This window comes from Chiroxiphia lanceolata, chromosome Z (genome assembly GCF_009829145.1).
Source record: "Chiroxiphia lanceolata isolate bChiLan1 chromosome Z, bChiLan1.pri, whole genome shotgun sequence".
Lineage (NCBI taxonomy): Eukaryota > Metazoa > Chordata > Aves > Passeriformes > Pipridae > Chiroxiphia > Chiroxiphia lanceolata.
In genome coordinates this window covers 25965289-25980903 of record NC_045671.1, presented here as the reverse complement: position 1 = coordinate 25980903, position 15615 = coordinate 25965289, and the positions used below count along the sequence as shown (strand labels likewise).

Sequence of the window (15615 nt, the reverse complement as noted above, 5' to 3'; positions counted from 1 at the left end):
CACACTTTGAAAAAGCCACCAAAACATTGCATTTATGGTACTGTACAGTAACATATTCCGTAGAAGTAACTCAAATAACTTAATTGGAATAGGGTGGAAAAGCCAGATCTAAGCAAAATGAGAACAAAACTTTTTTATCTCTAATTCAGATGTTTGTGGGGTATTTCAAACTAGACTGTCCTTTAGAAGTAGGCACTGTTCTAGCTCTCTAGGGCAAACCATCTTTTATATATAGAGATACACAGGTATCTATGAAACTACAGGTCAAAATTCTCCCCCAGAATCCCAAGCACATGGGATGCCACATGGTAAGATCAGGTGATCTTGTTAAGATCTAAAAGTTGATCTGATTGAGGCTGTTGAACATATAAGACCATAATACATACAGCCAACAGAGAGTCTTAACTGAAGTTATTTGGTTACATTGGTTATAAATTTACAGAAGAATGAATTAACTTATTGCACTCTAAGAATGTATGCAAGGTCTTGTAATGAACCATATGGAAGTGAACTTTATCTAAAATTTTAATGTATCCTTTTTTAGTGTTAATACTGTATCTGAGTTAGAATCTGGGTTGTTTCTCCCAACAACCTGAGAGCTGTTCACACTTCAGGCAGAAAGACAAACCTTAAAAACTGCGTACAAACACACTAGCACTGAGGTCTTAATTCAACTTTTTTTTTTTCTTTTTGCTATAAAACATTTCAGAAAATTACTTCTCCTCCTTTTTGTAAAGCATAGCAGTACATTTTACTGTGGGTTTTATCCAAAATCAAACCAGTGAAAGTTACACAGTTCATCTGAGATGACTTCAAGCCTCAAAAGGAAGCCTGTAAGCGGAAGACTTTCAAACCTTAAAAATTTGTAACTAGTAGCATATAAACACATTCTGCTAACTCAAGTAGCATGCACAGTGAGGACACTAAACCTGCAGTTGAGGCATCTGCCTGTGTTCAGCTTCGATTTCACATATCTGCTAGGCTACAAGGCTCATTTACAGTAAAAATAATAACTACACTTTACCCATCCTGGTGTAGTTACCTCAGGATGTGGGTATTTATTCCTCCTCATTCACAGAAGTCTTACCTATTGCTCTTAGACAAGCATTTTGAATGTGCATCTATATTTACAGTGTCTTCTTTCAAATGAAGGAACTAAAAAAATCACGCGAGTTTCAAATCAGTGATACTGCTATTCAACCTTTCTTCTTCATTTCTAGATAATATTCCCCAGACTCAGAAAAACAAAGAGAAAATTGCAAGTACATGCTTTTCTCTACAATGTTTGGCCTGAGCCAAACTAGCAACTCTAGTACCAACTGCAGGAGAGATTCACCTCCAGCAGAGGTGAATCCTGTAGATAGTCCCAGTACAAACATAAGTTAACTGAGTGAAAATCATATTCACACAAAGTTTTATCACTGTATACAAAAAAAGATGAAAAACAAAAAAAAAGGAAAGAAAAAAACCAGCAAAACCCATAAAAACCAAACAAACAAAACAACTACAGCAGAAACATCTGAGTTCCAGATCTGCCACAGGCCAACAGAAACTGCATGGAAGAACACGGTCAGCATGGTTTTTAGTAGCTTGAACTCTCTGATGATTCAAACACAGAGTTAAAATGGTTGCAAATTAAAAAAATAAATAAAGACAAATAATCACAGAATCACAGAATATGTTGAGTTGGAAGGGACCCACAAGGATCACTGAGTCCAACTCCTGGCCTGCACAGTAGTAGCAGTATTTGGAAGTGGGCTCTGTTTATGAGAAGAAAGGTTGGGGGGTGGCAGTTTTAAGGGAACTGAACCCTAACACTTAAGTCACCTTTTGGGCTATCACGATAGGTCATTGCCCAGTGCCAAACTGTAAAATTAATCTAGTAAGGCTAGAGAACTGACTTCCTCTTAGACTATGAAAATGGAGTTAATTTTTAGACTGAGTCTTACTTCTGTAAATGGTATAAACAAAAGAATACAATGACAGATGATTCACTTCAATTGCCTGAGCAAGCACTGACACCTGAACCACATTTTGGTATATGTGGCATCTGACCGAGTTCTAAATATTACACTGGATTCACGGAGACTGGTACTCTTCTGCCAAGACAGAGTAAGGAAAAATACCTTAAGCTATCTCAGATGGTGTTGGACACCTGTGTTTCAGCAGCTGATTCAAGCCCAAAGAGTCTAGTTCGTGAACCTCAAATTTGTGAAAATAATTTCTCAGTTCAAATTCTATTTTCTTTAAAAAGACAGAATGAAAGTAATCTCTCTTTACAGGCAGTGACATTAATACATGGACAGAAAGGTACCTAGTGACAAGAGGTTTTCCTCAGAAAATATAGAGTAATTATAATCTGCATTCTGATGAAACGTAAGAAAAGGAATTGCACTGATTTACGCAACATTTTATACATATTATATTCTGAAATGGAAGTTTATTGTAAATTATTGACTTTTTCTATGAAAAAAAATCACTTCATTAGTTGAAAGCTGCTATAAAGCAAAATCTTCTAAACATCTACTAAACAGGCTAACTTGGTACATTTATTACTTTGATGAATGGAAATTCTATGATATCACTTAGGAAAAAAAAAAGATTAGATTTCACCACTTGTAGTCACTCACAGTTGTAAGAATGTACCCCAATGTTTAATATATTATTTTGTGGAATTCTCCTCTCCTTACTTAACCAAAACTCCATGTGAAAAAAAAAAAAAAAGCAGTAGTATTGTTGGTTTTACTTTTATTTAATAAACAGTGCAGCTTGCACGAGAACTCTGTGATAGAAACGCACACACATAACGATATTCACACGTACTGTAGCATCACACAGAAAAAAAGTTAGGTTAGGTACAGCTGGAAAAGTTTCATGAGAATACACACAGAATACACTACTCACAGACAATAACAGTACTTGCATATAACATAGCTTAGACTGTGAGAACACAGGAACAGTACTGTAAGACATTTCAGAGTATGGATTTACAACCAGGTGGTCTACCAAAATGGGAAGCTACAAAAGCACAACAGAACGTTGTTCTATTAGAGCAGGTGATCATTACTACTCCTTTCTACTCCTGAAGCCTAATTACAATTCTTAATTCAATATGTCACAGTGCTAGAAGTCTAGAACTCTGCAAGTTACTGCCCACTGAGAGACTGACAATCTCCCGTATTAGAGTGAGAAATTTTAATAGCCACTGTTCTCAGGAAATTATGAGTTTTTGATGTAAGAACCAAACAGGGGCAGTAAATGATAGCAGTAAGATGAAAAAAATAAAAGTAACAGATTAACATAAAAGAAATAAACATAGAAAATAAAAGAGAAAATTCTATGACAACTGTAAAGCTGAGAGTGGCACTGTGATTATGAAATGAAATGTCAAAATGCAGAATGCAGAAATTTGCTCTTTAGTGGTGTATTAACAATCTAGACAAGAAACGGAAAGCATCTATGGTTCCCAAAACCTTGTAAAATTTCATTAGCAGGCAAATCAATGATATAAGGTGGCTAATTATGCTCTCACAAGTAAAAACATTAATTTATACATCACGAATGATGCTGATATTGTTGCAGACTGGAATCAACTGCATCAACATGCAGTGTTTTAAGAAAAATTTTTCAAAAATCAAACCAATAAAATAAGCTGATATAAGAATGACTCATGAGCTTATGCACATAGCTATTTCTGACATTCAGTAGTAATACAGTGCCGTAGGGATAGGAAGATACTTTTTAAGCCTAGACCTTTAAATCACTCACCCACATTTTAAAAAAAAAGTGGTAAAACTTTTTTTTTTCAACAGACAACTAATATGTTATTGTACAAAAGAAATCTAAACATAATCCTCATTGAAAAAACATATTACGTCAGTAAATTATGGAAGGTGGTAAAGTTGTTTTTCTGCAGTAAGTGTAGTTTCTTCTCTGATAAAATCAATAAAGTCCTATATATTGTCTCTCAATATATTTCAATATAAATATATTGTTTAGATAAGTTGGACATGGCTATCTTCAAGACAATGACTCTCTTTTACCCAAATAAATCAGGATATTAAATAACTTTTCTTTCCTTTGAAACAGTCATAACTGCTTGAGGCTGCTGCAGCACAAAACAAAACATCTTCACATAGGTCTTGAAACAGTCAAGCTGAAAATCTAAGCCAAAGTTTCATTTAACAGCCTGTCAGTTTTTTGATGTGAAGCTAATGAATGCAGTGGCAAACAAATCCATCAAACCTAACATCAAAACAACTGCACTTCATCCTACCAAAGGGAAAAATACAACCTGCAGGCCAGCACTTTGATCTAACCTATCCACAGAAAACACGTTGCTAAGCAGCTACCACGAAAGAATGCATGAGTAATTACTGGCTTAATTTTATGAAAGAGAGCAATAATACTGAAGTAGCCCTAGTTTCAAGTAAAAAAGGTTGGTAGACTTCTCTACTAAGGTTCTACATATCAGTTAAACAACAAAAAGGTTTTCCAGCACCAGCATCTGAAAACAAATCACGTCTTAAAAGAGCTGCAGTACAAAAGAATCATTACAATGACTAGTAAAATCACCTAGTGTGACACTATCCCTGAGAGAAGGCAGTAAAATTTACATACATTTATACTGAGTGAAAGTCACCAAGTGGTTCCACAAAACAGACACATCAAGAAATGAGAGCAGTATTTGGAAATGCCAGTACTTTCTCTGAAAGCTTGTGAAAGTATGGACAAGGTGTGACGGAGAGTTGTGACATGAGAATTTGGAACAGCAACACACAGTTGGGATAGAATTAATTTTCTCCCCAGTAGCAGGTATAGAGCTGTGTTTTGGATTCAGTATGAGAATAATGTAGATAACACACTGATACGTCTTAGGTTTTGCTCAGCAGCACTTATTCCAGTCACGGACTATTCCATTTCCCATGCTCCGACAGCAAGCAGGGACACAAGAAGCCGTCAGGGAACATGGTGGGGACACCTGACCCGAACTGGCAAAACGGATGTTCCATACCATAAAATGCCAGGCTCAGTATTTAAACTGGGGGGAGTTGGCCAGGAGGGGCTGATCATGGCTGTGAGATGAGTCTAGCATCAGTCAGCAAGTGGTGAGCAACTGAATTGTACATCACTTATTTCTCTTGGGGTTTATTCCTTTCTCTCTTCTTGTCTCTTATTTAATTATAATTATTATTATACTATAATATTCTATTTCAATTACTAAACTCTTCTTATCTCAGTCCATGGGGTTTACCTTTTTTCTTTTTTTCCAATTCTCCTCATCCCACCATGGATTGAGGGGAGCAAGCACTTCATTTCAGGCTGGGGTTAAACCAAGACACAAGGGAATGAGGGGATTAAAAAGTAACCAGTGGAAAATGGAAGGAAATAAACTAAAATAATCACAACTGTATAAAGAAGAATTAGAGACCTCTAACCAAAACTGCTTATACCACCAGTCTCCTGGACATTTCCCTACATGGGACCTCCACCTCACCTCAGCTGTCAGTTCTGTAAGTTTCTGTCCTCTATCAAGGTACAATGGGACCATGTAGTCCAGAAACTCTACACAAGGTCAAAGGATGTGCTTTTTAGGAAGATTCCTTTCAACTAGTAACTGATTTACCAGCATCTAAGTTTCTGAAATGTTTACAAAACAGTAGCAAGAAAAAAAAAATGGGAATTTCAAAGGGGTAAAAAAGTGTCTGTATCAAAAAAGCAGACGATTTTATGCAACATTTAAATCCATTTTTGGTTCCCAGTTTCAAATTATAGTACATAAAGTTCATTGGCCCTATCTACCACAGTTACAATGTGGACAGATGAAAATCATGCCTGAGAACCCCAGTTTGGCACCTTGCAAGAAGGCAACATTGGTATTCATTAGAAATAGCTATTATAACTAGCAAAAATATAAAATTAATAAACATAGAAGATACACAGAGCATCTTTGGTGTCCAAGCCTGGAGATAATAAACATTAGGAATACAAGATATTTCTCAGACTACAGAAGTGTCTTTTATCCAGTTGCTTCAGAAAGATTTTCAGACATAGAAGACCTGTGTGTAATATTTTTATTCATCAATTCTAATAACTGAACATGAACCCTTTTTCAACACACAAGTTATCTACTCAACACAAATCAAAGCAGATACCTACAAAACATACAAGCTAATAGCCACAGACTCATCTGCTTTCCTAAAAATAACAAAATCCACTGGAGTAAGGAAACTGAGCTTCATGCAGCTACACATTTTCAGCCTACTCAAGTAAATGCAGCTCCATCAGGAAAATGACAAAATTCACAGAAGCCTGAAGAAATATGCTATCTGCCCCTATTTTGTGCTCTTTAATTTTTTTCATCAATAAACAGCATTCAACAAATCAAAGCTCCAGTATGATGAAGATGATTAAGAGTATCTAAAGCTTAGAGTGCCTCTCATCCTCGCAGAATGTTACAACACAACTACTTGTATTTCTGAGCTGAGCACCATCTCCCTTTGTTTCTCTAAGTCCTACCATATCCACACAGCAGCACTTCACCAATATGCCTCTCCACATCCATTTGCAAAGCATCTTCAGGAGAGCACAACTAACTGTTCCTTCCACCAGTATCTCCTATTTCTCTTCCCGTGTGTTCCTTTGGAGCTGGGAGGCTTTTAATATGCCTGTTATTTATCTAGTTCTGTTGTTCTGAGACAGGGTTTTTTGTTTGGGTTTTTTCTTAATATAGTCTTTTACTTTTGCTTAATTCTGTCCAACTTAATTGTGTCCAAAAGTGAGCTCCAAGCAGCACCTGAGCTGTAGCAAACAGCACACTGGAGGTGCCACCTGGTATTACTTTTGGTATGTTGTCCCCTGAGCGAGTCTCACACAAACTCTAGAAAACAAGCTGGAGTATACATCCCTGCTCCTAGGCTTCAACTATTACATACAGTTAGGGTACACAGAATGAAATCAAGACCACAGGTTTAGCATTTTTAAAGTCAGAAAATAATTTATGAAATTTGTATCCAAAGTCTTTGCTTAATCAAAGTTTCAAGTACCAAGGGTCATAATGATCTCTTATTTAACATTTAAATGTGATTTCACAGAAACTTTAACACCATCTCATTTAATTCAGGAAAGCAGTATCATCACACAGGCTAAATATTTACTACAATTTTAACAAAAATCTTTTCTGGAATGGTTTTTTCCCAAAAATCTATGAAAAATATTGACTTCATAATTTTTTCTTTAAAAGACAGAAATCCAGCTGTAAGCAGTTAGAAACTATCCTATAAAAAATAAAAGTGTTCCTGTAGGAAGACAAATAGTCATCAGTATACAATATTCTCTAAGGAGAATACAGCAATGAACTGACCTAGATATTGATGCATTTTGCTGACACAGACAATTTCTGCAGTACAATACAGGAGAACTACAGGATCCCAAACATTCAATTAAAATTCTTGCACATTACACATAAAGAAAGAAAAGATAAGTCAAACACAGTATCAGCAGTTTGAAGAATAACAAATGGGACTGCAAGGTTGTGCGGGTTTTGTTTTTTTCTTCTTTCTGTTTTTAAATAAAATTACCATACCTGCAAATAAAACTGACAAAATATCAGTATTTTTTTGGCACATAGATGTCTTACCTTTTTAATTAATACTTTCAGGAAGTTTCCTAAGGTTGTGATAAAATTAATCATAGCTCTCCTTTATGGCTTCCCAGACAAACACCTGTGAGACACTGGATTATTGTATTAGTTATCAGCTCAGACCAACTCGAGGCGGTGGGGGGGGGGGAGAGAGAAGTGACAGGTCAAATTTCACAAAAGTGCCTGTGATGCCCTGTCCTACATTCCAGCCCCTTGGAGCCTCCCCAGGTAGTCCCAGAGCAGCTGTCTGTCACTGCACACCAGGAACAGTGCCCCACATCACATACCAGAGCCTCTGACCCAGCCCTGGACTGGCTGCCAAAACAAATAAAACAACAACATGTGCTCTCCATGCTGTTCTGGACTCCTGTAGCTGGATCTTTGCTGGATCTAGGGGTGGTAGCTATAATTCTCTTTTTCTCTCTTTCTTTTCTTCTTCTTCTCCTAATCTCCTTTCTTGATATTATGGGTAGCTTAGGATAGGAACTTTGCTAAGTTGTATGGGTTAGCATGTGCTAAGTCAATGCTTCGTGGAAAGCTTTACTTCAGTTGGATGTTACCCCTTTAAACTTTTGCCAAATTCTGTTATTTTCTAAAGTTTACCATTAAAAGTACCTCCTGAGAAAATGTGGGCAGCTTTTTTCCTTTGCACTCTCTCTTAAGGTGTTAAAGGAACTAAAGGCTCTTCTAATAAATTTGGTAGATAAATTGTTGGAGCCTTGTATATTTTTAAAGTAAAATCCATTCAGTGAGCTCATAGCTCAGGTGCTGGAGTCTTACAACACTGTAATCAAGAAACAGAGTACAATTATACAAAATCAGACCGTAAGTTCTTTGCGGGGGGAGAGGGGTGGAAGGTACCTTAGACCTTATAATCTTATACCTTATCTTAAATATTTATTATATGGACAACAATCCAATTTTATTTGGATTTTTCCTTTTTCCCTGAGGAAATCCAACCTCAGCAGCCCTCACATGTTGTCCTAAAATGGTGTAGGTGCTTTTTATGCTCTAGCTGCCTCAGAAGCTGCCAACGCTACCTTCTGAAGCTACCGAGATGCTTACTACAGCGCAGCATAATCCTGTTGTTTCCTTGTGCATCCTGTAACGTGCTCTATGCCTTCTCCCTAGTAGCTGGTGCAACACTGACACACAGCCTCAAACTTGAATGCCCTCGTAATAATTGTCTGGCAAGGAAGTTGCCAGCTGATAGAAGGGTCTTTGTGGAAAGCAATCCAGAATGAAACACCGGCCGTACTGACTGAGAGCATGAATGCTGTGCTAAGGTTTACTGCTGTTACTTCGGGCTTTTTCCCCTCCCCTTGTTGGTACTATTAGCACTTTGAGAAGAGACTTTAAGATTAGTTTGAGCCAAGGCAGGTGATATACATGCATTTAATTATAAGTGTGCAGTGGTAAACACGCAATTTACGCCTGCATCTGTGCATGTGAAGGAGAAGTCATATAACTTGAAGGTTACTGGGAACTATGAAGGGCAGAGGAGCTGAGCAGAAAGCCAGGCTGTAAAACTAAATACAGGCGTTTGCCATGAACCTTAATTCTGGGCTAGAAAGCTGAAGAAATTCAGCTAGTTGAGTTCACAGTGGTCTTCACACGTACCCAGGCAAGACAAAGACTTTCTAAGCAGTAGCCTCAAATGCCAGATTTTAAACTTTCACACTTACTTTACCTAAATTCGTTCAGAAAGACTCATCTGATGTTGACTCACTAAGTAGAGGTGGTGGGGGCGTGGTTGTTAGAAATAATGATACCGGTAACATAGCGGTTCTATGCCAGTTCTGTCACACAGCTTGTCGTAAGGGGAGACCTCCCTCTCTACAGCTGCCTGAAAGGAGCTTGTAGTGAGGCGAGGTCGATCTCTTCTCCGAGTTACAAGTGATCGGACAAGAGGAAATGCTCTCAAGTTGTACCAGGGGAGGTTTAGGAAACATTTCCTCACAGAAGGGGTTGTCCGGCATTTTCCGAGTTGCCCAGGGGAAGTGGTTGAGTCACCGTCTGTGCCTGGAAGTATTTAAAAGACCTGCAGATATGGTGCTTAAAGAATGGTTTACTGATGGCCTTGGCAGTGCTGGGTTAACGGTTGGACTCAAATGATCTTAAAGGTCTTTTCCAATGTAAATTCATTTTATGATTCTATAGTATTTCTTTTGTTTGTCTTCTTTACCCTACTTGTATGGCATAAACAAATACAAGGAAGTTTTATGAAGAAGTAGTTCACTATCTTTCCCTTAGTTCTTCTCTTCTTAGACATTTCCACTTTCTGCTTAAAAAAAGAATTCTACTATTAGTACTTCCTAGTATATTCTTTCATTTGAAATGAGGAAAAAAGTAAACTTTAATTCTTATTCTTGTGGTAATAAGTGATAAAAAATAAGCAAATAACATTAGGCACTCTGACCATTTGTCAAAGAAGCTGCAACTCATATTTTACTATCGTATCTAAGATTTCTCTATAGAGAAGCCATTATTGGTCCAGATGCCACTTTGAAGGTTTTAGGCATTTAAATTTAACTGCACACACCAGACTTTAATTCTTATATATACACAATACTGCTCCTATGTGCAATAACAGCAGAGCACAGAATTCAGTCTCATAAGACGAAAGTTTTATCCATATGCTAGAGAATTTGGACAAAATAAAACAGTGTTTAGACTGTATATACCAAGACTTCCTAGCTAAAATTTCAGAATTTTAGAAGAATTTTGGAGTGATGAAAAGCAATACAATTACATTAGCTTTAAAAAATTATCTTCTAACTCTGCTGAATTTAAAGATGACCTTAAGTTTACAGTATAATACAACAACAGAGATGCATGCTGGAGGTATAAATTATTTAATTTTTTGTACTGGGGCAGCTGTATACCAAATAGTAGGCCATTTTTTAAAAACTTAAAAAACATGAAGCCAATACACTGACAGGGAGGTACCTGCAGGTAGCACTACCTCAGCTTTGCTCCACAGTTGAATATGAATTTTGCCATTCTCAAAGTACAGCTGAATCAACTTTTGAGTTGCATGACACTCGAACCTTTTAAAATCCAGGTCATTTACTTGCCACAATTAACTTTTGTGTGTCCATGGTTGTACTATCCACAGAAATTTCAAAGGCAAAATTATCAAATGCATAGGTTTTAGAGGTTTTAAATTAACTCTATAGTTGCCACCTTATCCACTGGCTATTAAAAACAGAACTTTCCTATTAAAGACTAGTCTGAACATGCTGGATGCATGTAGAGATTTTCAATACTTTCACTACTGTTATTATGTGCATACAGAGCATATTAGTGCCTAAAATCAGAAGTTTCAGCTATTTGAGAACTTTCTCATGAAGACATTCCCCAGTCTCCCATGTTTAACAAGAGTTCACAATCATTACTTAGCTGTTAAACCAGCACAGATGATTTTGCCCTTTATTCTATGTCATCATATTAGCTAATATAAGGACAACTCATTGGAAAGGTTTTTCTCAATAACAAACAAGTCAACGCAGAAAATGCCTCTGACTTAATTTCTGAGTCATCCAAACCGAGGCTTATATAAGTCTTAACACTAATAAAAGTCACAGAATATTGAACAACAGTAAAAAGTAAAACAGTAAAAAACTTCTGCTGAACAAATTGCGCAGTTTCTTGATTTTGTGTCTTTATTCCATTACTTATACACCCATCAGTGAATGGTTAGAAGCTGTTCAGAAGGGATAGGCAAGGAAGTAGAGGCAGTGGCGTGGCTCTATACATTGGGAGTGTTTTCACTGTACAAAACACAAAGATAGGGATGATAAGGTTGAGTGCCTATGGGCAAAAGGAAGGAAGATATGCACACCACAGAACAAGATGCAGCCTAAAATATCTTCAGTAATACACACCTCAGATCCTTTATTATCTTGTACTGCAAGTTTTCTGATTACAGTAAAGATGAGAAAAGTTGAATTTGTTTCTTTAAACTTTAAGTTTCATCATTTCTTTCCAGGTATCAAAATTCCTAGTTTAACTAAAGTGTTTTCACAAACAGTAGAGCTTAAAGGGGATTTAAGAGCAAAGGCAGTTGTCTTCACATATACTAACCTCAGTATACATAGCTTCAACTTAAAAAATCCATAAATAGAACTAGTTCTGAAGAACACTATACACATTAACCTGCAAAAAAAAATTCACTACTGAGAGAAATGCATATTGTTGGAAGTATAATACTTACTATAAAATAGCAACTATAAATAAAATTTCAATGGCACTGTAAGGTACTACCTGATCTCATAGTTCTCCCTTTCTCATCAGCTTCCATAGATTCTCACAAAGAAATAACCACAGGAAAGATTTCCTTACACATCAGTTTTCTGCAGTATGACTTACCAATTTTGCTGCTTTCCCATAATCAATCCATCGAATGGTGGCAAAGTTTGTTGACTCTGCACAGTTAAATCCATGGTTAAATCCTGCATGGTATCCATATGGGAAAGTGATCATAAATTCTCCTGCCTCTTGTGTAACCTGTAACATTAAAATAAAATTAAAAAAAAAATCCAAACAAAATAAATAAATTTTAAAAAGCCTCAAAGTGATCCACATTACAAAAGCAGTTCTGCTCCTAAAGCAATGCAAACTACATTTGCCTTTACAACTAACTGAAAACATAGACTTTTTTCCACCTTGCAGGGAAATGAGATTAATGCAAGCAGAAACAGTACACTTGAGACAATGTTCTTTACTATAAAATACATAGCTGCATGTAATACTTTACAAATTCAGAAAGAACGTTAAAAATAGCGAATCTTGAAAGCAGGGGTTCAGTGGTAATAAAATCTAGAAGTAAAGGGAACTAGAAAAGACAGTATGAAGAATATATCATTCTTACTGGCTGAGAGGAAGCAGAGACGTTCTGGATCAAAACACCCCGATTATCATTCCTAAGTACTCACACAAATTAACCGCAGAACTTATTCTGTCCACCACTCTGAAGAAGTTTCTCTGAAGTGGCACCAAAAGTTTTCTTCAAAAGACTGGAGAGAGATCTTATTCTCACCCTTCTCTCCTATACTCACTGATTTCAAAAACTGTGATTCAATGACTTGCGACTGAGAGCCTGATTAGCCTTTTAAGTTTCTTCCTATCCTATTTTATGCAAGAAAGTATAAAGTAGAAGAAACTCTAAGGTGATGAGCCTTAGCGGTTTAGGAAAACAATGTTGTTCATCCCAAAGGAACACACTCGGGCAGTTTCTTCAGGTGGGAAGAGGGGGAAGAAGAATTAATGAAAAATGCCATGAACTAATTCTTAGGTCTTACTGCTGTGGCTCTCCCCAGTCCAAACAATAACCACCAGTGGCAGTCATGATGGCTGCATATGGTTTAAGATGAACTTTGGGAAGACGGATGGCAACACAGTGGCCAGGGGCTGTCTTGTGCAGTGACCCATATGTCCTGTTGGTATGTGAATATGACTGTAAGTCAACCATCCTCCTCCATAAACAGCGCCCCAGCCCATGGCAGAGGCTGCAGCCAGCATCTCCCCTTGAGTAGGGGCACCTCATAAGGCTACTCCTCAGGGCTGAGAGACTTCTTGCCATGTCATATACTTGTTAAGAGAACTGGGAGTAAGCATACTGAAACTTTGTCATCTTAGCTAAGTGATGTAAAAGGTTGCTAGTGCATGTATAATCCTTTAGACATGAAGAGTTGACCAAGTCTGGTGACAAAGCCTTGATCCAGCCCCTTCTAGACTGCCCTATGAAAAGAAGCTTAGAAAGCAACAGGGTCCTCTCTGAACCTGTGACTCAAGAGGACGGTCTCCCTGACAGCTCCAGCTGATCCTATCCCCTACACAATAAATACTCAAGTGTACGTGTTCGTCAGATCTTGTTAAACCACTGTCACAATGACCACTAAACTCTGTTAACTCCAGCAAGTAAAGTGCAGCACACTCTTTCCACAACAACAGCTGCTACCACCAAGGGGATCCTTGCATTGGAAATCCTATGTAAAATGTCTCAAGATAAAGCTATTAAAGCACCACTTTAGATATTAAATCAAAACAAATTTTAATCTGCCACTGTCCTTCCCCTCTTCCTCTTTAAGCAAAATTTTAGAGAGCAGAAACACTGTGGCATTACTGGTAAGAAAATTTACAAATAACTAAAGGACAACGGGGATAGAAGATGATTCTTAAAGAAGAAATGCTTGACTACAGTTAAGCTCTAACACTGTCTTGGAGTATAAGCAAGGGTAGTTTCAAAGGACTACTCTGGTCTTTACAAGTGCAACCAAAAGAAAAGTGTGCTAAGGCCACTGGCTCAACAAGAAATTAGAGAAAGCAGATAAAAAAAAGAAAAGCCCCAACTAACCAACCAAAACAAAAAAAAAGTACCTAAAAGCCACTGCCATGGTAATTATAATTTAGTAGATCCAAAAATAAACCATTTTCCTACTTCCTAGTTTTAAAAGATACACCAGATTTAGAGGGCTTCTTTAAAATGTGTGGTAAACAAATCACAGGTCAAGATATTCTCTTTCAAGAGAGAAATCTCATCTCCCTCTGCTAGAATGGACTGCTGCTCTCCTCTGGACATGGAGAAGGGACAGTACTTCTGTCAGTCACTAATATTCTCTCCACACAGAGACAGCTTTAATCAAATGAAGTCAGACCACCAAAGACGGCATCAAGGACAGGCTAGTCAGAGACTTGAAATGGCACACTGTCTTCTGAACTATCTGATAAGAGTTAATGAATAAAGTAGATTACACAGAAGTGAATAGTCAAAAGAGATTCCCCATACTCTGTTTGATACACCTTTTTACATGAAACACACATCAGACAACAGGCCCACTAAAAAGCAAACAGATCCATTTAAATAAAGCAAATAATCTGAGCAATGACTGATGACTATTCAACAAGATGCATTTGCTGATTACATGAAAATAATGAGACTTTTCAAAGATTAACTTTCATTGTCTGACAATGCTTTGCATAAGCAATACAGTAATAAAAATTGAAAGGACAAACATGACCCTTTTAGGTAAATACACTTATGATTTGAAATCACAAAAAGAAAGGGTTAAATTTTAAACAATCACTAAAATTAAAACTCACAACTCCAAATGTTTTTCTTATTAACGTCATGTCCTAAATCTCAGCTTTCTGCTGACATAGTTGTCTTACATTCAATTTCTGCTTTTAAAAACTCCTTCAAAATTCTTATCTTACAGATTTACCAATTCCTTGTGTTCTTTTTTTGCCCAATCGGAAAATACACGGGGTTAACAGATATCTATTTCTAATTGTATTATAGGATGAAGGAAAGAGAGAAAAACAAGAAAAATATACTAAGCCAGCATAGCTAAAGAAAAAAATTGCATCTTACATTTTGCATGGGTAAATTTTTTGTGGACTCATATTTAGCACATACAAGCAAATGCACATACAGTTGCACATATTATAGCTGTAACTCCAACAATCGCCGTGGGAATGGTTAAGAAAGATTATTCTCAACGCTAACGATTCCAAAATTTATCTCAATACACCCTCCCACTGCTGACAGTTTAGCAGGTGTTCTATTGCAACAAGCAGCAGTTCAGTTGCCACCTGGTAGGCGTAGGCTGACTTATCAGCATTCAGCACATTTTCACTTCTATCACTTTGAGCCATGAGAGATCACAGCCTGGTTCTCTCTATTCACTTTCTCACTGAATCCCATTAATTACAATTACACTTGGGTACAGGCTGCTTCCTCCAAAGACTAGGTGACAGAACCAAACTTTAACTGTTTATAGCATTTTTTTTCTAATTATAATATAGGAATAATCAAGACACCAAAATACAAAAAGTCAACTCCCCTACCCCACCTCAAATATGTGGTACTGAAAATAGGTACACTACTTTAAACACCAACCTTGAAAATTATACTGTTTGGAGTAATGTTCTGTGAATCCAAAACTATAAATCTAATTATAAAACCTTCC

The 15615-nt window shown here is 37.0% G+C and overlaps 1 protein-coding gene across 7 annotated transcripts in view; it reads right to left on the bottom strand.

Moving 5' to 3' along the window:
• KDM4C (lysine demethylase 4C) overlaps nucleotides 1-15615 on the bottom strand; it is a 257803-nt gene that overhangs the window by 189921 nt on the left and 52267 nt on the right. For all 7 annotated transcript variants that reach the window (XR_004354389.1, XR_004354390.1, XM_032674844.1 and 4 more), the window contains one exon: nucleotides 12014-12151. Coding sequence is in view for 5 of the 7 variants with exons in the window: in XM_032674844.1 (XP_032530735.1) it covers nucleotides 12014-12151 (138 nt within the window). In the remaining 2 variants the exon portion in view is untranslated. The remainder of the gene's footprint in view (nucleotides 1-12013; nucleotides 12152-15615) is intronic.